The following is a 22,259-nucleotide window of genomic DNA, read 5'->3' as shown; positions in this document are numbered from 1 at the left end:
ATATATATATATATATATAATGATATTTTTTTTCTTTTTCATATAGTGTTTTAACCTACCAATCATCCATTTAAGGGTTTATATATATATATATATATATATATATATATATATATATATATATATATATATATATATATATATATATATATATATATATATATATATATATATTATTGCTCTACATATATGGAATATTCTCTGTCTGGCCTGTATGTAATATAAAAAATTAAAAACTTTTGCAACTCATCAGCATCATCGTTCCCTAATCGCTCTACCTCAGCCTCTGCCTTCATCCCCAACTCCATTTTCCCTCCGCCTTGATCTCACGTCACCCATCCTAGCCTGATGTGTCAGCCCGATGCCACCCCCGCACCTCACCTCTCCTCACTACTGCTACTACTACTACTACTACTACTGTATCACTCTCTCTCTCTCTCTCTCTCTCTCTCTCTCTCTCTCTCTCTCTCTCTCTCTCTCTCTCTCTCTCTCTCTCTCTCATACACATATACACATACTGCTGCTGTAGTTGCTGCTGCTACTGTAGCTGCTGGTGCTGGTGCTGCTGCTGCTGCTGCTGCTGTTGTTGTTGTTCTTGTTCTTGTTGTTGTTGTTGTAGTTGTTGCTCTTCGCTGTATCATTTCAATAATTACGATAATTTTAGTAATTATACTGATGGCAGCAGCAGCAACAACAACAACAACAACAACAACAACAACAGCAGCAGCAGCAGCACCAGCAGCACCAGCAACAACAACAACAACAACAACACTTGTACTACTAAGATAATAATGAATGAATGAATGGATGAAAACATTAGCTTACGAAGTGTATGTGAGTACGTGTGTGTGTGTGTGTGTGTGTGTGTGTGTGTGTGTGTGTGTGTGTGTGTGTGTGTGTGTGTGTGTGTGAGCGCGCGCGCGCGCGGGAGTGCGCCTCTACCCTCCCACCGCCCATGCAACTCAGGGAAAGACGGGCAAGATCTGCTGGCCTCAACTTAGCCACTTAAGTGATATGAGTGGACCAAATGAGTCGACATTCAGTGAACGACAGTGCGTCTGGCGGCACCTGAGAGAGAGAGAGAGAGAGAGAGAGAGAGAGAGAGAGAGAGAGAGAGAGAGAGAGAGAGAGAGAGAGAGAGAGAGAGAGAAGCCGTCCCTTCCCCTCCTACGGCCCCAGGGCAGGCGAGGGCTGGAGTTAGCGACGGAGGAAGCCTTGTGTCTGGAAGTTTACGGCCAGAGAGAGAGAGAGAGAGAGAGAGAGAGAGAGAGAGAGAGAGAGAGGTGGTCAGACTGGGGACGGGGAGAAGGAAGGGGAGGGCGGAGCAGTAGATGGTCAGATGGGAAGCATGAGAAGGGATGAGAGGGGTTGGGCAAGTGTGGGGGAGAGGGAGGGAGAGTGGGAAGGGTTGCTTGGTTAGTGAGAAAATCCTTGGGTGGGTGGGAGGGAGAGAAGGGATAGAGGGAGAGGGAGAGTAACCGATTCCTCCCTTCCTCTCCCTTCCTCCCTCCCCCTCCCTACTTCCCGCACATCAAAACAACACATATAACTACTAACTCCCTTTATATACACAAATAAAACATTAACATTTCCTTTGTTCTTATTTTTTTTATTTCAAAATTCTAATAGAAGTGGGTGAGAGAGAAATATAAGAACGTATTAATTCATTCCTTATCGAACTTTGCAACACGGTGAACATAATGGCCGCCAGGCACCATTCCTCGGTGCTAATAACGCCATATGTGTTCCCCATGCTCTGCTTTATGGCTCCCATGTGATAACGTATTTTACTGAATGATTTGCAATGTGAAATTTTAAAAATCGTTGTTCCAGAAAGAGAAATGGAGCGTCCTAGATAAGCTAAACCATTTCAGTTGTCAATATTTATGTTTTGGTAATTTAATTAATATAGTGCAAAGAGGAGCATATCAATTAATGTAAAAGAGTAGTAGAAAATATATACGAGAAAGAACTTAATAGGCATTTTGAAAAACCACTGAAATCGAAAAAAAGACGAGAAAAAGAAAGATCAGCTTTATCATTAGAAGATAAGGAAGACATATTGGTACATTTACGAATCATATTTGAAAAAATATATATATAAGAAAGAAATTAATACATGCTCGAAAAGCATTGAGATCGAAACAGTCATAGAAGGAATAGAAGGAATGGGAGGAGCAGGAGCAGCTGAGAGCACCATAGAGAACGTGTCTCCCCGCCCCGACATGCTACATTTGAAGGGAAACATAACTATTCTCAGCATACCCAATTATATTTGCGTATCACTCATACTGGTGGCGTCGTTAGATCTGCGCACCATCCTGAGTATTCTAATCCCACCCACAAGTATTTCTACCTTTGTATAGCGATTTTTATAGGAAGACAATAGACAGACTGCGCATCACGACCGGAACTTAACGTGAAGCCCCAGGCAAACTTGACTTAGCCCCTGCTGCTCTTTTCTATGGCTAGACACGTCCCAGGCTCACACTGCATAAGTAATTCCTGCGTCCCCACTATTTTACTGGTTAAATACTGATATATTCTTCAACTTTAATGAGGTTTTGATTGTTGCCATTGCTGTTTTGGTTGTGTGCGGTGTTTCCCAAATATGGCGGGTCGTATTTTTCTCATTTCACGAAAGGAAAAGAACCATTTGGAGATGAATATGTTATTAGATTTTTATTTAGTGTAGAAAGCAGTAAAAGTAAAACATGAAATTATGGTGCAACACACACACACACACACACACACACACACACTGAAACAAGAAAAGAAATACCATATTGCGCCACGCCTCCACTTGTTTCCCACTCGGTGACTTCACACACTGAAAAAAATATATATATATGAAAGGCATATATGAATGGAAATATAAATCACGTTATTTACGAGTAGGCTAGTAGGTCTCTCTCTCTCTCTCTCTCTCTCTCTCTCTCTCTCTCTCTCTCTCTCTCTCTCTCTCTCTCTCTCTCTCATTTAATAATAAGTATGATTAGTATTTCTCCTTTCAGCTTTTTGTTATCTATGATCTGTGAATAATGTATAATGATAATAATAACAATAATAGCAATAGTGATACACAACGGTAAGGTATAATGAGAAAACCTTGAGTTCCCACGAATATAATAATAACAATGATATGGTAGCTTTACTTTTTTTTTTTTTTCTTATTCTAAAAATACTGCCGACTTAACACAAGTCTCACATATAGAAAAGGAAAGTGGTGGTAACGATGTCTTGGGTGCATCTTGACCAGTCTTCATTTGAAGGTAAAATAACATTGTTCCAAACTGACTGTCGTTTGCAGGGAAGTTGACAAATAGCAAAAGTTACTTAAGTGTCTTTAATGTTGTCAAAATGGCCTCAAATGATTGATGCATACGTTTATTTATGATGTACTGTATTTAATTAAACTGTTCATGGTCTATTACGTATAAAAATAATATTATATCCATTGGCATAAACTTTTTTATATTAGAAAATAAAACGGTCGTAAAAATATCAATAATAAGATGTGCGGACATGACGACGATATATTTATAAACCTAAACTATTCTAGTATACTAATTGTACTTTTGTCGTGGCATCAATTAGCCATTTACATCATAATACGCTGAAAAATAAGGTTGACTCGCTCAGAGAAAATGGGGACAAATACCAATGCTGGGCTGGCGGGGAGAGATCGAACTCGTCCTTGCACACTCTTCAGAAAATCGAAAACATGATTGAAATAAATATTCCCAACACTTTAACAAACCCAAACCAACCTAGAAACATGTATAATCGTTTAAACAAATATTCAAAATCGCAAATAGGTCTCAGGAATAATTTAGTGGTGAGATATAAGGTATGTTCACGTGACGGGGTGGCGGCGTTGTAGGAACAGTCTCATCCGGGGCCCCGAATTCGGTAATGGCGGGTGTCGGCCCTTAGTGTCCCTCTCAATAATCTCCGTTTTGAGCGTTTCTCAGGTGATATGAACGCTCTACCATGCTCTCTGGCGCCTGGAGAACCATTTAGCTGTGAAAGATGCAGAATGTGGTGCGTGGGAGTCTCGGGAACAGCGGCAAAGAGAGGTTGTTACTAGAGGGCGAGAAGAAGGTTGACTCTCCTTCGCCTTCACAAAGTAATCATCCGGATAATAAATGCCAGGCGTATGCGGACCTCCAGGACAAATTCTTCACGGTATCCGGCGAGTCTGATAGCGAAGACGGTGAGGGATCGGAGGTAGGTGAACACTGGGACACGTGGGGGGGAGGAGTATATATAAAAAAAAAGTATATATTTTTAAAAAAGACCTATGATTTTGTTCGTGATATTTCTTCTCTCGTGGTGAGTTGAAATGCTCGAGTTGTGGTGCCTTTATGCGTGTTTGGTGTTGGGGGTGCATGGTGAGGAGTGGGGAGTATGAGAGGTGTGAGTGGAAGGAAGAAGGAGGAGAGAAGGTGGAGGAGGTAATGGCGTAGTGTGGAGACGTGGTTTTGGGTGTGGAGGGAAGGCGTGTGGAGTGGTGTTTCAGCGGCACGTTTATCGACACTGGTGGACAAATGGAGGAGGTAAGGGGAGTTTATCAGCAGCAGAAGCTTGATATTATTAGTGAGAATATGAGGAATAGGGTGCTGACAGACAGACGTACAGACATGGGGGTGTGTAGGGTGTGGTGGTGGCCGTGTGCTGTGTTAGGGATTTACAGTCAATAAGTAACACCCTTCCAAATTCAATAACACGTAGATCACATCACCACCTCCCACAGCAATTCCCATGTTCTTTGCCACCTTGCCATTTTTCATTACCCCTCATTACGATCTTATCAACCCATTCTACCCACCCGTTCCCTTGCATCCTATCCTACACACCTCATTGGCGCCCCACACGGTCCTGTAGTCGCGATAACACCCTTAATATCGTGTCTTTTATCCCTAATCCTTGTCTGTGTGTCATGAGCACCTCTTGTCCTGTCCTCCATGTTTGCCTACCACCTCTTCCTCTTGGTTTTGTAACACCCCCCAATCTTCCTCCCCCAGCACCTCTTGGATGCTGGTGGAGGGCCGGGGCAAGGAGGCTGCAGGGACACAGGGGTTGTTTCTGTGTTTTAAAGCTTGGAAAATGAACTAAAGGTGCATTGTGTTAGCATAGACTCCACCAGATGTACTTTTATCTATTCTTTCTTTTGTATGATGGGTTAGTATTTAATTTTCTGACTCGTATTTTTGTTCTATTGATATTCATGAAGTCTCACTTGTTCATGGTTTGCTGTATGAGTCATAAGTGTTTCCTGCAGGACTTTATCAATATTTTTAGATTTTTATTCTGATTATTTAAATGCTTTTCCTTTAATTTATATATTTGCTTGCTTTTTCCTTGTGTTCCTGCTGTGAAATTAATTAAAGACACACCTACACACTATCCTACTCCAGCAGTGAAGGTGATGTAGTGTGTGTGCATGTGTGTGGGTAGTGTAGGTTAGGTTTGTGTTTATAGTTTTCCACATTAATAAGCCTGTGTTGAGGAAAGGAGCAAGGTAGGAAAAGCTGCAGGTGGTTGTCTGTATGTGTGAGTGTGTGTATGTGTGTCTGATGGCCAAACAATCAATGTAGGTCAATAACAAAGAGGTGGAGGGATATTGACTTTTGTGATCCATCCCCAAGTGGATTGGTTGTGGTGTTTGTTTGGGAGGCAGCTTGCATAAGGTTCAATGTGTGAGGATTGATTTTGTGTGTGACCTTAGTAGTGGAAGAGTCCCCCTGGTGGTGGCAGCATGCATTCTCATGGCAACAGTTAACCCCTACACAGCTAATGATGGCATGACACCTGCTGCCTTAATAAGACCATAAAGGAAGGTGTAGGAAGTCAGTAGGAACAAGCAGTTCCTTTAATAATCAATGTCCATCTGTCATCATATTAAAACAGTTGTCTCATCTTTAGTAACAAATTATTTTACTAAAAGATATACTAAAGGCATCAAAATGTACTAAAGTAATTGAATTGATCACTGCAATATGAGTCACCACAGATGATCTTACTGAACAAAAGTATAGCTCCAGGCATTAAAATATGTATGAAATATTCATCACTACTTTTTCCTGTCAATGGTATCTCTGAAAATTATACTTTAAACTAGCAACAGATGATATTTTAAGCTTGAGGAGAAACCATAGTAATCCATCAGTCAGTGGGGATTCCCTCTGACACAAAAGGGCTATCATGGAGGCATCTCCTTAGCCCCCAACACCCCTTACAATCAGCAGGGGTCAGGAAACACCATCATGGTAGCTCCTCCTCAGACAGGGTGATGACATCTTGTCCTCTCCCCACTCAACAAAAACTGGAGCTCCCCCATCATCCCCTCAGGTGGCACTACGAGTGACTCACTGCCCCACACCTACTCAGTGGAGACAGTGCTGTAGGCCGGCATCTACTACCTTGTGCTCCTGAAAACAAGTATACACTACTCAAACTAATCAGGCTATACATATATATATTTGTCAGGGTTACATGTTTGTGTGATTAAGGCAAGGTAATGTACACAATTATCCTTTAGGTAGCGAGCTGATACTGCAGATAAGAGCCATACCTCACATACTAACATTCACTTATTGGAAAGAGGGGCCTTTTGCTCCCCACACAGGATAACAAGGGACTACTCACACACTGCCCTGTATAGATCATGTGAAGTTAGTGGTTTCTTAGGATTCTGGTGGGTAATGTTTGGTATTTTTTTTTTTTTTTTTTTTTTTTTTTTATTCATGTTACCCAGCAGCTTATCACAACTGGTCTGGCAAGTGCAGGATGTATATGTGGTACTTCATTATCAATTCATTATCAAGGCATCCATATCTCCTTACTCACCTACCAGTCACTTTGGATTCAACTGGTTATACAAAAAATTATTTTAACTCTTCTCTCAAATTTCACATATATTTCAATACAGTATGATATTTGAATGCTCACAACACTTACGGCATGTCAGCAAATCCTTGGTGCTACTTTCACCTGTGAGTTCTGTTGTGTGCACCAGTTTTAAGCCAACAAGCTGTCAGGTCTTTGTACTGCAATTAGAGAAAAGAAAGCCACTTCATGGATGTATGCATGACTCTCCCATGACACACAGTCCTCCCCTCTCATAGCAGGAGCCAAAATAAGCTTTGAGTCAAAATAACGCATGAAGCAAGTCACCTTCTGACCTTTTGTTGGAATCACTTGTGGGCATTGTTTGGTTATGTCTCTGTACTTACATAACTTGTTTGAGTGTTTATAAAAAAAAAGTTAGGTGGGCTTTCTGCTGCTGTTTACATAATATATTGTTAAATAATGCCAAACTTCATAATATGATAACATCCCAGTAACCATGCAGCCTGTTTGCCTTCTTCACAAGAGTAGAGAGGAAGCAGGGAAGGGATGAAGGAGGGAGGCAAACATGGAGAATAGAATAGAAAAGTTCTTAGCAAATGACTGTGACAAAAAATAGATAAATAAATAATAATAATAATAATAATAATAATTCAGGTTTGTGAGGGTAAGAACACTCCAGGAAATTTCTGACTTAATACAGTAGCTGCATGATGGCAGAACATTGAAGGATAACAATTGTGTATATTCACCTGTTTTGAACTTGGTATTACCATCATGACTGCCAATCACATGGAACCTTCTTGAATCTTGATTTATAGAAATTTTAGGATGGACAATGTGATTGTTATTTATTATGTGAGATAAAGTGAACCTGGCAACTGAAAATACCAAGAAATAATTGTCTTTTTGGAGTGTGGAAAGGTTTTACCTCTGGAGACCCAACCATCCTACACACACACACACACTTAACTGAGAAGAGAAGATAAGGATGTGCAGACAGTTTTTCAGATATAGGAATTTAGAAGATTAGTGAAATACTTTGCAAAAGAGGGTAGCTAGTGTATGGTGATGATCTACACATGCTTAAAAGAAAAGTGTGATAATTTTGTGTCAAAAACAAAGCATTTGAAACTGATTGAGTCTTGTAAGAAAGTAGTAGATAAATGTAATTTACTACATTGTCAACACCATCATGAGAATGGAATATCCAGGTATGTGTGAGGTGACTCCTCTCATATTGCTCAGGAGAGGAAAAGTACAAGTGTAGGAGGATATTCCTATTGTTTTCATTGTACACAGGTGGAGAATTTTGAGAGGGAAATGCTGACATGGTAAAAGCATTTCTTCATTCAGCACGTCATCTTACACAACAGGTTCTTTGCTGCATGCTGTCTATATTGTCTAGCCTATGTGTATTATATTAGCATTTGTCAGATCTCTAATTTGAAATATTAATATGATACTTGTTACTTGATGTAGTGAACACTAAAACCTTTTGAATGACCAAAAATAAAACTACAAGCACTGAAACATTTTAGCTACTTGATCGCATCTTTTGTTGTTTGTTATATCTCACTATTACACTCCAAACCTACACCACACCATTTTGTTAAGCTTGACCAGCCATAGCAATTTAGAGTTGAGACAGTTTTGAAAATTAAAAAGGTATGAAAGGTAAAGAAAATAGTGCACACACGTGCACGCACACACACACACACACACACACACACACACACACACACACACACACACACACACACACACACACACACACACACACACACACACACACAAATAAGATATGAACATTATTTTGAAAGGTACAGTGGAATCTCAGTTACTGAATGCACCCCTTTTTCAAACAAAATTTTGACCATTATTTCTTTGGTTGCAGCACTATAATTTGGTTCTAGAACAAAGTTACTTGATTTCAGGTATTAAAAGACAAAGCAAAGGTTGCCGTTTATATATAATTTATAGTTTTTATAAATATTTACTTACTTTTTTTTATATTTGAAGGAGAGGTCCAGAGTGTAAGACAGTAATTCAATCTTTGAAGTAAGGTAAATGACTTTTTTTTATATATATATATATTTGAAGGAGAGACCCAGAGTGTAAGACAGCAATTCAGTCTTTGGAGTAAGGTAAATGCTATCCCATTGAAAACCCGATGTAAACAAACAGTTTTTGGCACTCGGGAGTAAGCCTGAGCCACCTGTGGCTCTCTCGATGACCACCAACGCCATCACTACTGCACAACTGCATTTTTCCAGTAGCTTTTTCCTAGCAGCAAGATGTCTAAGTGTTATGATCGCCTTCATTTTGGCAGTAAGTTGGTTGCTCCTTTCTGTGTCCTGTAAGGCTTCCCTCGTTAGATTGGTGACAATGAGAATACCTGCATGGTCTAAACAGTATCTTCTGATGAGGTCTGTGTCACAAAGTTCATTCAATGCATTCTTTCTGGATAAATAATTTGTAAGCTGGAGATGTTGTGAAGCAGCCATCTTGGCTGTGGGAGCATCTGTCATAAGCCACTAGAATAATGACTGATATCCGAGAACTGATTAATCCATTTTACATTGATTCCTGTGGTGAAAAGTTTTGTTTTTCAAACATCTTGGATTTCAAATGGCATTCAGGAATTAATTAAGTTCTAGAACCAAGGTTCCACAGTACATTGTTTTTACAATTCAACATTGGTCACGTAGTATCAGATTCTGTACAGTGTTTGTATAGCAAGGGGCACTCATGTGTTTATCAGCCATCTTATAATTGGCACAAACTTCCACACCAGACAATATTTGATATGGTTCATTCATTTCATTCTCATGATATCTGTATTCACATGGCCAGCATTCACATCACTGGTCTACCCACATCTTCATACATGTGGCTAATATTACAGACTACAATTATTGACATTTACTCAGATGATGTATCTTGATAGATCCTGACAGTGTATGAAACATTTTATTGATTTATGGCAATAGGAATAGATATTTGCATTCCTGTTCTCCCTTCACTAAAACAGATCAAGGAGTCAAGGTTGTAAGTTTGCATGCAGTATTTAAATAATGCTAACACATTACTGTCAAACTTTCTCATGCACCAAGTAGAGAACTGGCCAGGAAAGGAACAGTTAGATACTAGTGTTATTATTCATGAATCTACATCATTATTGTAGTTGTAGTATGATGTTGACATTTGAGTATTGCAGTGGTTATGTGATGTGTATAGAATGATTGTTTGTGATCTGCTTGTCGTAATTTCTCCCATCATGTGGGATCTTCCCAAGGGTGGACCCAAAGGTGGGAATGTGAGTTTTCCTCTTCTCAGATATGTGGAAATGAATCCATGGTTGTCAGGATTGTTGGCTCTTGGAAACAGTTACAAAGTTGTGCATGTATGGTGTATGCAGGTTTCCACTCTGATTATCTGAACAGCTTTACAGTTGTATTTATTCTTGTATTGTGTGACTTGTTGAAAATCTGTTCCTAGCATTTCTTTCTTGACAATTTTTGTTCAAAGTTCTTTTTTTTTTTTTACCTTTGATAGGTGTATTTTGTAGTTGATAAAAAAAAAGTTTGTGCTTGCAAATGGTGGTGATGGTGGTGGTTGTCATTATTGGCACATGATTCATGGTAATGTAATTTCTGTAGGCAAACTATCCTTTGACCACATAATGTAAAGATGTCTCTTTGGTATTATTTCCCATTAACTGACCTCTCTAAACATAATGCCTATTTCATTAACTTTTAGTACTCACCTGATTTTCTGGATTTTTCTAACATAAGCATCTCATGTTAAAGGAAATTTCTGTATATTTTTTGCATTATTAATCGTTGCACTGTTGGTATCTGTAGCATTGGCTGCAGAGAATGTGTTGGTAGGCATTAGGTTGATACCTTCTTGACCTCACATCATTTCTGCTTATGTCTTGGGTTCTTCTGGCAGTGTAAAGTTGTCCCAGTACAGCACTTCCTTATGACTCGTTGGTTTTATGTGTCTTATTTTACTTTCCTACAATCTAATATTGATTAACACCTGACTTGTAGTAGCAGGCCGATGCTACACCAATATTGTTTAATTCCTCCCATGTGCTGTCACCAGCTCCCTCTCTCTCCCCACTGCCAGGTGGAGCTGTATACCCTGGGTGAGGGGGAGGGGGAGGAGGAGGAGGTGGGTGGAGCTGGTGGCAGTGTCCGCAACAAGTTCCTGTTGTCCGCAGCAGCCCATGCCACAGCAGCCACTCCTGAGCTTGGAGCTGCCACACATCACACCCAGCCACACTTTGATCCAGACACACATTCTCGACTAGTGGCCCTTCTGGAAGCTGCCGGTCAGTATCACATGTGTTTGTTGTCCCACAAAGTAATAGCAGTCTGTTGTATGTAGGGCCATTGCAGTTGCCTCTAGCTGCAGGTGTTTTGTTGGTTCAGTCCAGTTATCCACAGGCAGAGTCTGAGTCTGGAAGCACAGGCAGATAAGAAAAATGGGATGTTCTCAACTTCATGGTTGTCCTGTTCTCTGTATGTTGAGCAATGTCTCTTCCAGTCATTGTGGATTAATTTGATACAGTGGACAGAATGCTGCCAAAGATGAATGATGGTTTTCACTGCATTACTATTTTTTCTTAACTAAAAGGTCATGTAGATGTTATGCTGGGATTGAAGTGGCCACTTATAACTCTTGTTTCATTCAGTGTTATGGAAGTAATGATTCCAAGTGTTTCTAGATTTTGTCTCATCCAGAAGTCTAGCCACAGTTTAGTGTCTAGCCTCTGCTCCATTGAAACCATACTGGTGTCTCTAGCTTAGTGTTCTTAGTTTGCAGAAAGTGCTTGCTACATGAATTCATTCTACTCATATTTGCTGTTGTTCTTATTGTGAAGGCTTAACAGTAAATTGGGGTTTGCATTCCTGTTTGTCATAGGGAAATTTTACTGTGTTGCCATTTTGATAAATTGATTCTAAGTTTCATTAGTTTTTGAAAATTTATCATGACTAACTTGATGTTTGGCATTTGTAGTTATATCAAGGGAGATCTATGCTATCAGTTGGTCACAAGACTTATCAGAAGCATGATAAAGACTCTACTCAGACTGAGTGGCATGTGAGGGGAGGAAGGTGTTATGAATGGGCCACAATGAGAGTGGGACAGATTTTTCTTCATGTCAGTAAAGAACTTTAAGTTAAATGTGATGTTGTTCATTAAAAGTATATGTATCATCATTTTATTTTAAGTATACTTAGAAAACCCTATAGTGTTGTAGGATAATTATGTCTTGCCTTCCAGGATATATAACTTGAATGTCTAGAGTAATTTTGTATCTGTTCTTTCATCATCATGAAATATATTTCTTGTATTCAGCAGAAGTTATATTGAAATATATTATTGGTCCTGACTTCAATTTTGGCAATTGATGATCATGAATAGCAATTTTTTTTATAACAGTTCAGTGCAGCACCAAGTTATATTAAGAATCATAAATGTAGGATATAGTGTATGCCAATGATCCACTTTACATTACTAATACAGAACACTGTATGTAGTTTCCTCATCCTCAGACCCGGAGGTGTTGCGTCGCCTCACCTCCAGTGTGTCGTGTGCCCTGGACGAGGCTGCTGCCGCACTCACGCGCATGCGCTCAGAGACAGTTGGGGGAGCAGCAGCCGCAGCAGCAGCCACCGTGGGGGGAAGCAGCAGCAGCAGCAGCAGCAGCAGCAGTAGCAGCAGCAGTAGCAGCAGTAGCACCCCTGGGGACGGACAGCGCACCCTGGTGGAGGCCTGCACAGACGGGGACGTGCCCACCGTCCGCAGGCTGCTGGACGAGGGCAGGTCTGTCCACGAGACCACTGAGGAGGGGGAGAGCCTCCTCTCTCTGGCCTGCTCTGCTGGATATTACGAATTGGCCCAAGTAAGTACTACCTACTGCTTGCAAAACTTGCATGGAAATGTACTTTGAATATTTCTGTTGATTATAATATCCCAAACATCATTTACACCTCACTGACTTATGTGTTAGATTCACTCTGATATTGTATTACAGATCTTATAATGTGTCAAGTGTGCAAATAGGTACATTTTCTGTGATATTGGTGAGAGAATTGTTATGCCTATTTGAAGGTAATGTGTAATTCCCTCTGTCTGACAGGTTCTCCTCGCCATGCGTGCCAACGTGGAGGACCGGGGTATCAAGGGAGACTGCACCCCACTAATGGAGGGAGCCTCTGCTGGCCATGTAGAGATAGTGAAGCTCTTGATTGCCCATAATGCAGATGTCAATGCCCAGTCCTCCTCAGGCAATACCCCTCTTATGTATGCCTGTGCAGGTGGACACACCGATGTTGTCAAGGTGAGTCCCTATGTTGTCAGCTTCAGGTAAATAAGCACCTGCCAGTCACTTCTTAATTAGATATCTCTCATTGTAACATAACATAGCAGCAGACTATAATAAAACTTGTGAACTCAGAAGGAATAATAACATTGTTGCATTGTCATTAATTTTTTTCCAGCTGCTCTGCCAACTTGGAATATGCATTAAGATGATCATATAAATTGTAGTAATGTCTCCAATAATGCCCACAGGTCCTGCTACATCATGGGGCCAATGTGGAAGACCACAATGAGAATGGCCACACACCTTTGATGGAGGCTGCTTCAGCTGGCCATGTTGAAGTGGCTAAAGTATGTGTTTATAGTAATTTTGTTTATTTACTCCTATTTTAAGAATAAGTTGACAAGAAACTGTTGTTAATTAAATAGTTGTATAATTCCATATACTAGAATTAAAAGAATGAATTAAAAGAATCCTTTGTTTTTCTCTGTCATGTTTCTACTCAAAATGCATCTCCTTTATCTTGTTTCCTCTCATATCCATTTTTCTTCCATTCTTCAGTGTGTCTGTCTCCATTCACCCAACACCTCTGTTTTGTTTCCTCTCATTTTACATCCACATCTGCTTTTCTTCACCATGTCTCCTTTCCTTTGTCTTTGCTCTTTGTACATTACTTATCCTGAGTTTTAGACCTTTCTATCTTACTCCCCAGATCCTACTTGAGAAAGGTGCTGGCATCAACACCCACAGCAACGAGTTCAAGGAGTCGGCCCTGACACTGGCATGTTACAAGGGCCATCTAGAGATGGTCAAGTTCCTGCTGGATGCCGGGGCCGACCAAGAGCATAAGACAGATGAAATGCATACAGCCCTCATGGAAGCCAGCATGGACGGCCATGTGGAGGTGGCCCGTCTCTTACTAGATTCTGGGGCGCAGGTAAGGTTCTAACACTATTATGCATATGAAAGATGTCAGTTCTGGGTATATTCTTTTTTCCCCATTAATGTATTCTTATCATCCTTTCAATTGTTGTACTGTCAATGTCATGGTTCTAAGTTGTCATTGATGTGTTATTGGAAGCATATCGCAAAAATTTAATCATTTGGAATTGTTTTCATTTGTGGAAAACAGATGATTTTGTTTACAATAGATGTTTTACCATATGTTGGTAAGTTCCTCTCAGGTAACTAATCTCATTGTTTTACCATATGTTATTAAATCCCTCTCAGGTAACTAATCTCATTGACTTCTGTATTACAGGTGAACATGCCTGCAGATAGCTTTGAGTCCCCACTTACCCTAGCTGCCTGTGGTGGCCACACAGACTTGGCCCTGCTGCTCCTGGAGCGTGGGGCTAACATTGAGGAGGTCAATGATGAAGGCTACACCCCTCTCATGGAGGCAGCCAGGGAGGGCCATGAGGAGATGGTCACCCTATTGCTTGCCAGAGGTGAGCATATGACTGTTGACTTTAACCTTTCCTTTTCATATTCATCATGGTAATTTTGAAAGATAGGTTCTTTGTTTACATGGTAGTTTACCAAGATGCACAGTTTTGTTTAACTTAATTGCAAAGTCCTTTAGGCAGTCAGTCCCTCCAAACCTCATCTCATATCAGTGATCTTTTCTGGCTCTACTTTTTGATTCAAAATATTCATCATACTACAACCATTTATTCTTGTTCTTTTTCTTCACATGGATATAACCAGCATAGGTTTAGATTGCAACAGATGCACCCTTCCCTTCCTTCCTCAGGTGCTGACATCAATGCCCAGACGGAGGAAACTCAGGAGACAGCCCTCACGCTGGCCTGCTGCGGTGGCTTCAGGGATGTGGCTGACCTCCTCATCAAGGCTGGTGCTGACCTGGAGCTGGGTGCCTCCACACCCCTCATGGAGGCTGCTCAGGAGGGGCACAGGGATCTTGTGGAGTAAGTGGCCACCTTCTGCTTCCTCTACTCATCTTTGTGCAACTGCAATTTGAAAGATTGGGATGGTGATGTTTACAGGAAAAGAAACCTAAACCTTAAGGCATTTCACTGTTTTTAGTATATTTCAGGGAGTGATTGATCTTTATATTTGTTTCAGCTTAACATTTGCAAGCCTAGTATAAAAAACATGGTTATGTCAGTTACTTTGCTTTACCCATTTTTGCAAAGTATAATTTGGCTTTAAAGTGACACTATTTAGTCTTATTATTGTTTATGTAATAAAAAAATATTTCTTGTATGTATTTCTAAGGCCTTGAATGCTGTCCAAGTAAATCCGTGTTTCTTTTACAATTTCTCTTTGTTCATACACTAAGCTGACCTTTGTTTATGTGTTACAGGTATCTTATTGATGCTGGGGCAAATGTCAATGCCCAGACCTCCACTGGAGATACTGCTCTGACCTATGCCTGTGAGAATGGCCACACTGATGTAGCAGACCTCCTGCTTCAGGCTGGGGCTAATCTGGTGAGAGTCTACTGCCACCTTATTGTTTAAAAGTAATTTAGTGGAAAAATTATATTTAGGTTTGATCATTGTACATCTTAGAAACATTTCAAGAATAGTTCATTAATATTCCATTTCTCTTAGAAAATTGTCTCTTAATTGTCACTTAAGTATAGCAGGAAATATTCATTGAACTGTAGCATGAGAATTTGAGATTGAGTCTAAAATATGTCAATGAATACCTCAGTCATTACCATCCAGGGATGTATAAGTATGTCCTAGTGGCTACATGGTTCCATCCAGGGACGAATATAAACGTCCTGTTTCAGTTTAGTTTACCATCGACCAAGGACACTTTCTGAGGTGAAGAAAATGAATGTGGTAACTTAAGAAATTATTTCACTGCTAAGAACTTACTATTTTCCCATGGAAATTTTTCTTTTTGTGCTGCAAGACAATGATCTTATTGGGATGGCTGATTTTGCAACAGCAACAGGATCATGGCCAGTGCACTTATATGCCATCATAACATGTGGTTTCAATATTACTAGAGTCTTCAGATACCTCTTTACATTGTTCATGATGTGTGAGTGTGTGTGTCTATATATATATATATATATATATATATATATATATATATATATATATATATATATATATATATATATATATATATATATATATATATATATATATATATATATATGTATATGTATATATATATGTGTGTGTGTGTGTGTGTGTGTGTGTGTGTGTGTATATATATATATATATATATATATATATATATATATATATATATAGACACTTTGGATGATTCATTTCAAAGTTGGCAGCCATAGCTGATACCCTGGGTACAGGGCCTGGAGCATTTTGAATCTCCTGGGGCAAATGGGTTAAAAATGATCCAGCCTAACTTGCATTCATTCTTCAGGAGCATGAGAGTGAGGGAGGCCGCACGCCCCTTATGAAGGCCTGCAGGGCGGGCCACCTGTGCACGGTGCAGTTCCTCATAGTGAAGAGCGCAGATGTGAACAAAACCACCACCAACAATGACCACACCCCGCTGTCCCTGGCTTGTGCTGGAGGGCATCTTCCTGTGGTGGAGCTGCTGCTGGTTCATGGTGCAGACCCACACCATAAGCTAAAGGTAAGTTGTATAAAACATCAACATTCTTGTATAAAAGCCAAAGAAGAAATTTCTCAGTAGTTCATATATGAAAACTGTCATTTCATGAAATTTATGCTGCTGAAATAAGTATATTAGTTAACTTGTTGCCACTGCTTGCTGTGTTGGGAGTAACAGTGTGATGCTTGTGTGCCTACAGGATAACTCCACCATGCTGATGGAAGCCAGTCGGGGAGGGCACACCAAGGTGGTGCAGCTGCTCATTGACTTCCCCAACTCCATCTCTCACCTGTTGCCTGTGGTTGCTCAACCCCACCCCAGTGTGGCAGGGGGCACCACTGGGGGGGCGGGAGAGGTGACCACTGGTGCCTCTTTCCTGGAAGGAGACCCACACCCTCTCCCCATGGGTCTAACTGTGGTCTCCAGCTCAGACCCTCAGACCCCTCTAGTGCTCAATGCAAATCAAGCTTTATTTAATGATATGGGTAAGTTCTAATTTGTGCTTCCTACCATTGAATTACAGGGAGGTACAAAGAGAACATGTATTAAAGAATAGTGCATTTCATTTGAATTATTGCTGAAATAATAGGAAAAACTCACTTATCCATGACAATGCTTCATGTTTTTGTGCAAAATCTGATGTGGGATTGATTGCTTCAATGGAACTGAATGGCCTTTAAATTCACCAGTCTTAAGCCCCACTGAGCACATTGGAGCAATCCTGAAAGACAGAGAGGAAGCTAAGATGATCTAAAGGTGATGCTGATCAGTATTCAAAAGACAAGTTTGTGAGACATCTGCATGATGTATTGGAGGATGTTGAGTTCAACACTAATCTCTTTGAGTCACTACTCTGATCATACCCAAGATTGCAAGCTGTGCAAGGCTTCCACACTAAATATTGAAGGCATCATAGATTCTCTATTGTTTCAGCAATATCTCATTGTAACACTTCTGTAATCATACGTGTTCTTTTCTACCCCACTAGCAAAAGGTTATGTACCACCCAGTGGTACATAACATACATAACATACATAGTGGTACACCTCTTCTAGACAGGGTAGAATCAAAAGCTCGTCATCTCATCAACTCCTCTCCTCAAACTGACTGTCTTCAGCCTCTCTCTCACCACTAGTGTTGCATATCTGGCTGTCTTCTGCTATTTTCATGGTAACTGCTCTTCTGATCTTGCTAACTGCATCCCTCCCCTCCTCCCACAGCCTCGCTGCACAAGACTTTCTTCTTTCTCTCACCCCTATTCTGTCCACCTCTCTAACACAAGAGTTAACCAGTATTCTCAATCATTCATTCCTTTCTCTGGTAAACTCTGGAACTCCCTGCCTGCTTCTGTATTTCCACCTTCCTATGACTTGAATTACTTCAAGAGGGAGGTTTCAAGACAGTTATTCATCAATTTTTGACTACTGCTTTAACCCTTTTATAGGACTGGCATCTCAGTGGGCATTTTTTTTTATTGGATTTTTGTTGCCCTTAGCCAGTGTCCCTCCTACATAAAAAAAATAAAATAAAAATAAAATAATAAAAAAAGTTTTCTCTAAAATGCAATCCAACATAATTTAGAAATTGAGTTCAATAAAAGTTGTAATTTCTATTTTACATATCTAGTTGAATTTCGTCTGTGTAGTGCTCTCTTTCTGTGCCACATACACTAATGTGTGTTCTGTTTCTTCTTCACTCATTTAGATGAGGAAGGCTCAGCTGTGGTTGCCGGAACTCAGGCCGCAGTGACAAAGGTGAACCGCACCAAGAATAACCGCAAGCCTGTGTCCAGCACAGCACTCCCCACCACGCTTGCTGCAGGCCTCACGAACCCTGCTCCTTCTGTCACGACTGATAAGACTGTTACCAGTGAAACTCAAACTGTAAGTCAGAAGCCTTTGCCATGTTCATTTTGCTTCAATAATCTTTGAATTTCATGATTGAATGTAAATGAGGTTCGTCATATTTTATTAGAATTACAAAAGTAGAAGCTTTATTAACTGCAGACCACAACAAGTTTTTGGATGTATATTTTTCATGTTTAATCTTTGCAGACCAAGATTACATCTGCGAACAACAGTGGTAAAAGTGAGTACACCCTGCTGACACCTACATCCCCCACCTCCCCTCCACCTCCTGGCAACCCTCCCGAGGAAGCAGGAACACTTCTGCGGCCCTGTGACCGCCTTGACCAGTACGTGGATAACCTAGTGAAGAAAGCAGAACAGCCCCACCAGAACCGTGAGGAGCAGATCTTGCAGAAGCAGCAAATTCTTGAGGAGTTGCAGAGAGTTGAGAGGGAGTTACAGGGGAAGGTGATTCCCTTCAGTGGCCCCTATGATGCCTCCCGCAGCAGTGGCAGCACCAGCAGTGCCCCTTGCAGCAGTGGGGCCTCTATCAGCACCTTAGCCAGCAGCAGCACCTCCAGCACCACCTCAAGTACTGGCATCATTGCAGGCAGCACTTCCTTGGCAGCTCCCTTGGTGTACCCCCCTGCCTCTCTACACAGTCATGTGCCCATTGCCACCCACACGGTGGAGACACAGACTGGCTTTCCTCCTGGTGCTGCTGGGTGGACCAGCCTGCCCCCAGGGGTAGTCATGTCAGATTTGCCCCCTGTGGTGTCTCTATATGGGGGTGCAGCAGCCTCTGCCTCCCACCTGCCAGTCTCTCTTCCAGCTGAAGGAGCTCAAGTACCCTCCATGTTTCCAGGGGGTACCTGTCCTCAGGAGACTGCTGCTGCTTATTCTGCTTCATCTGCTTACCACACCCCAACCTCCCCTCCCTCTCTTCCCACACATAGTATTTCATCCTCTGGTCCAGCCACAGTAAATGTTCCTGTCTCAGAAAGACCTAAGATGATACCCTCAAAGAAGGTAGACAAGAAGAAACTGCAATTACAGCAACAACAGAAGCAACAGCAGCCTTCTTCCCAGCCTCAGCCTATGATGGTGGTGCAGCGTAGCTCAGGAATGCCACAGATTCAGGTTCAACCTGTCCAATTAACCCATGGTGTGGATGGCTCCTACAGCTGTCCAGTGACTGGGCTCACCTCTCAACCCTTGCTTGTCCCTGGAGGAAGTGTGACCTCCCTCCCACCACCTCCTCCTCCAGGTGTTTTGCACCCCACCAGTGGAGCTTCACAAATCCTTCCTCCTCCCCCACCCCCCCTCCCTCCAGCGCTACTTGTAGAGACCACTCATGAGCACAGCTGCCAGGGCAAGGGCAAGACAGAAGCTGCTGCACCAAGAGGGAAGATGGATAAGAAAAGAAGTGTTCCCTCTGAGTGTGACTGTCCGGGTGTCTTACCAAGCGAAGAAGCAGTTAGCAGTGCTGCCTTGAGCAAGGAAAACAGTGGAGCCAGTCGAGATGGTGAGCCTGGGGCAGAGGTGGCCCCTCTCACTTCCATTAGCACCCCACTGCAACTCTCCACGGGGCTTGGGCCAGCCCCTGCCGCGGGACTGCAGTTTGTACCCAACACGCTTGTATCCACACCTCACCTGCAGTTTGCACCTTTCCAAGTTGGCACAGGCTCTATGCCTTTGCAGTATAGCCACTTGTCTGCTCTGGGGATGGGGCAGGCAGTGGCCAGTCAACCAGTCACCAGTCAGACTGCTGCTGCAGCAGCTGTAGCAGCCCAGCAACTACAAGTCATAGGTCCTTCAGGTGTGTCATCTACCACCAGTAGCAGTGTGACCAGTGCCAGTGCCAGCACCCCTCCAGTGACAGGAGCTGCATTATCCAACAAGTCCCAGGTGAAGAAGTTCTTACTCCATCCTCCTCAACTTGGAATCAATACCACAGAGCTGAGCGGGCAGCAGAGGGCATCCTCCATGGGACCCCTTCTCCACACCAGCCCTGCAGCACCCCACCCACCCAGCCTCAACCAGCCCTCAAAGAAGAGCAAGAAACAGGTCCGTGGCAATGCCAATAAGCAGGAGCGAGAGGGTCATCTCAGTCTCCCTGTAAGTGTGGATGGATCTGTTGTTCAGGATGGAGCAGCAGCTTCCCATCATCAGACAGTTGCAGCAGGGCTGCCCCTGGATTCCTCTGGTCAGGGTGTGGTGTATGCAAACACCCACACGATGGCCCACTTCCCAGCTACCATGGCAGCCCCATCTGGCACTCTACCACTCACTAATGGACCAGTGACAACATTTGGTCAGGGTCTTCACATGAACGAAACGGGGTTGATGGTGGCCACCCCAGCAGCCCCAGCCAAAATCCTCAATGACCAATTACCAGATATGATCACCACACCTACTGCCCAGGTAGGTTAACTCCTGTACTGCTTAGAGAATGTTGACAGTGCTGAAAACTGTGTGTGTGTGTGTGTGTGTGTGTGTGTGTGTGTGTATATATATATATATATATATATATATATATATATATATATATATATATATATATATATATATATATATATATATATATATTAAAACATTGAAATTGAGTATACTGAAATTTATTTCTTTAGGTTACTAGATCATTTGTATTGGGTTGGATGAATACTAAAAAACTGTGATATGTTTACAGGTTGGTGGTGGTCAGCTGGGAGTGGGCGGAGTGCCTGTGTCTGTGGCCGTTCCATACATGGGTGACGGGAGTGTCCAGTATAATGGCTCAACTGGGATTGGTCCTGGGGGGGTGTGCCACTATCCAGCACCAATGCCCTCAAACCTTGTGGATGTAGACATCGAAACAGACTCCAACCACGACACTGCCCTCACCCTGGCATGTGCTGGAGGTCATGAGGAACTGGTGCAGCTTCTCCTCGCTCGTGGGGCCAATATTGGTAAGAATTTCTGCCTTGAAAATATAAATTAAGTTATACATGTATTAAATATAATATGAGATAGAGTATTCTCCAAGATGATGGGGATGGACATAAAAGTTTGCAAGTGCAGGAGTGAGTAAAGGGTAAGTTGTAGATTGTCATCATTATCATAATTTTGAAAATATTGGAGCTTCTAGTGATAGTTTTAGCCCTCCAATGGCAAATCAAGCTACAGTTACATGAAAATTTCTGGTCTAGTTTAGATTTTTCTTCTTCATTATTCTCTGTAGCATACTTGTTGGGATTACCTTCTACTTAAAAACATAAACACAGCTGATCCAGTTTTATGAATCCATTATTTAGTTACTATGCTATCAGAGCAGTTGTTGCATGTCAGACCATTTTGTCTCATAATCACTTAATATACATTACTCCTCAGTACATACAATTATTTCTTTTCAGAACACCGAGACAAGAAGGGGTTCACTCCCCTCATCCTAGCAGCCACTGCTGGCCATGCCAAGGTAGTGGAGGCCCTGCTGAACACTGGTGCCCACATTGAAGCCCAGTCTGAGCGCACCAAGGACACTCCTCTCTCCCTGGCCTGTTCAGGGGGCAGATATGAGGTATGCAGTGACCTGCACATTATGTTGCTGCTTAATTTTCAAAAGCAATTATAAGGATATTAGCTGTTGGAAATACTACTGTTGTAAAAATTGGTGCAAG

At 41.7% G+C, this 22,259-nt stretch overlaps 1 protein-coding gene and 1 long non-coding RNA gene across 7 annotated transcripts in view; one reads left to right on the top strand and one right to left on the bottom strand.

The window, feature by feature from the left end:
- The first annotated feature begins 3,882 nt into the window (after positions 1-3,882).
- Positions 3,883-22,259, top strand: part of LOC135102804 (ankyrin repeat domain-containing protein 17-like) — a 28,267-nt gene continuing 9,890 nt past the window's right edge. The window contains exons 1-15 of one of the 6 annotated variants that reach the window (XM_064008330.1): positions 3,883-4,230; positions 10,990-11,194; positions 12,408-12,772; positions 13,010-13,210; positions 13,444-13,542; positions 13,905-14,129; positions 14,454-14,643; positions 14,949-15,123; positions 15,522-15,648; positions 16,562-16,777; positions 16,956-17,241; positions 18,461-18,639; positions 18,811-21,027; positions 21,293-21,551; positions 21,996-22,159. In XM_064008330.1, the coding sequence (XP_063864400.1) occupies positions 4,033-4,230; positions 10,990-11,194; positions 12,408-12,772; positions 13,010-13,210; positions 13,444-13,542; positions 13,905-14,129; positions 14,454-14,643; positions 14,949-15,123; positions 15,522-15,648; positions 16,562-16,777; positions 16,956-17,241; positions 18,461-18,639; positions 18,811-21,027; positions 21,293-21,551; positions 21,996-22,159 (5,106 nt within the window). In that variant the 5' untranslated portion in view covers positions 3,883-4,032. Of the gene's footprint in view, positions 4,231-4,535; positions 4,560-10,965; positions 11,195-12,407; positions 12,773-13,009; positions 13,211-13,443; positions 13,543-13,904; positions 14,130-14,453; positions 14,644-14,948; positions 15,124-15,521; positions 15,649-16,561; positions 16,778-16,955; positions 17,242-18,460; positions 18,640-18,810; positions 21,028-21,292; positions 21,552-21,995; positions 22,160-22,259 lie in introns of those variants that run through there. The other 5 variants (XM_064008329.1, XM_064008328.1, XM_064008333.1 and 2 more) reach the window with 5 other exon arrangements.
- On the bottom strand, positions 6,304-10,758 carry LOC135102809 (uncharacterized). The gene is made up of 3 exons (XR_010269790.1): positions 10,622-10,758; positions 6,964-7,052; positions 6,304-6,434 (listed from the first exon to the last, which is right to left on the bottom strand). It is a non-coding gene; the product is annotated as an uncharacterized LOC135102809 (long non-coding RNA).

The sequence above is a fragment of the Scylla paramamosain genome, chromosome 8 (assembly GCF_035594125.1).
Source record: "Scylla paramamosain isolate STU-SP2022 chromosome 8, ASM3559412v1, whole genome shotgun sequence".
Lineage (NCBI taxonomy): Eukaryota > Metazoa > Arthropoda > Malacostraca > Decapoda > Portunidae > Scylla > Scylla paramamosain.
The sequence above is the reverse complement of the archived record's forward strand: the minus strand, read 5'-3'. Positions and strand labels throughout refer to the sequence as shown.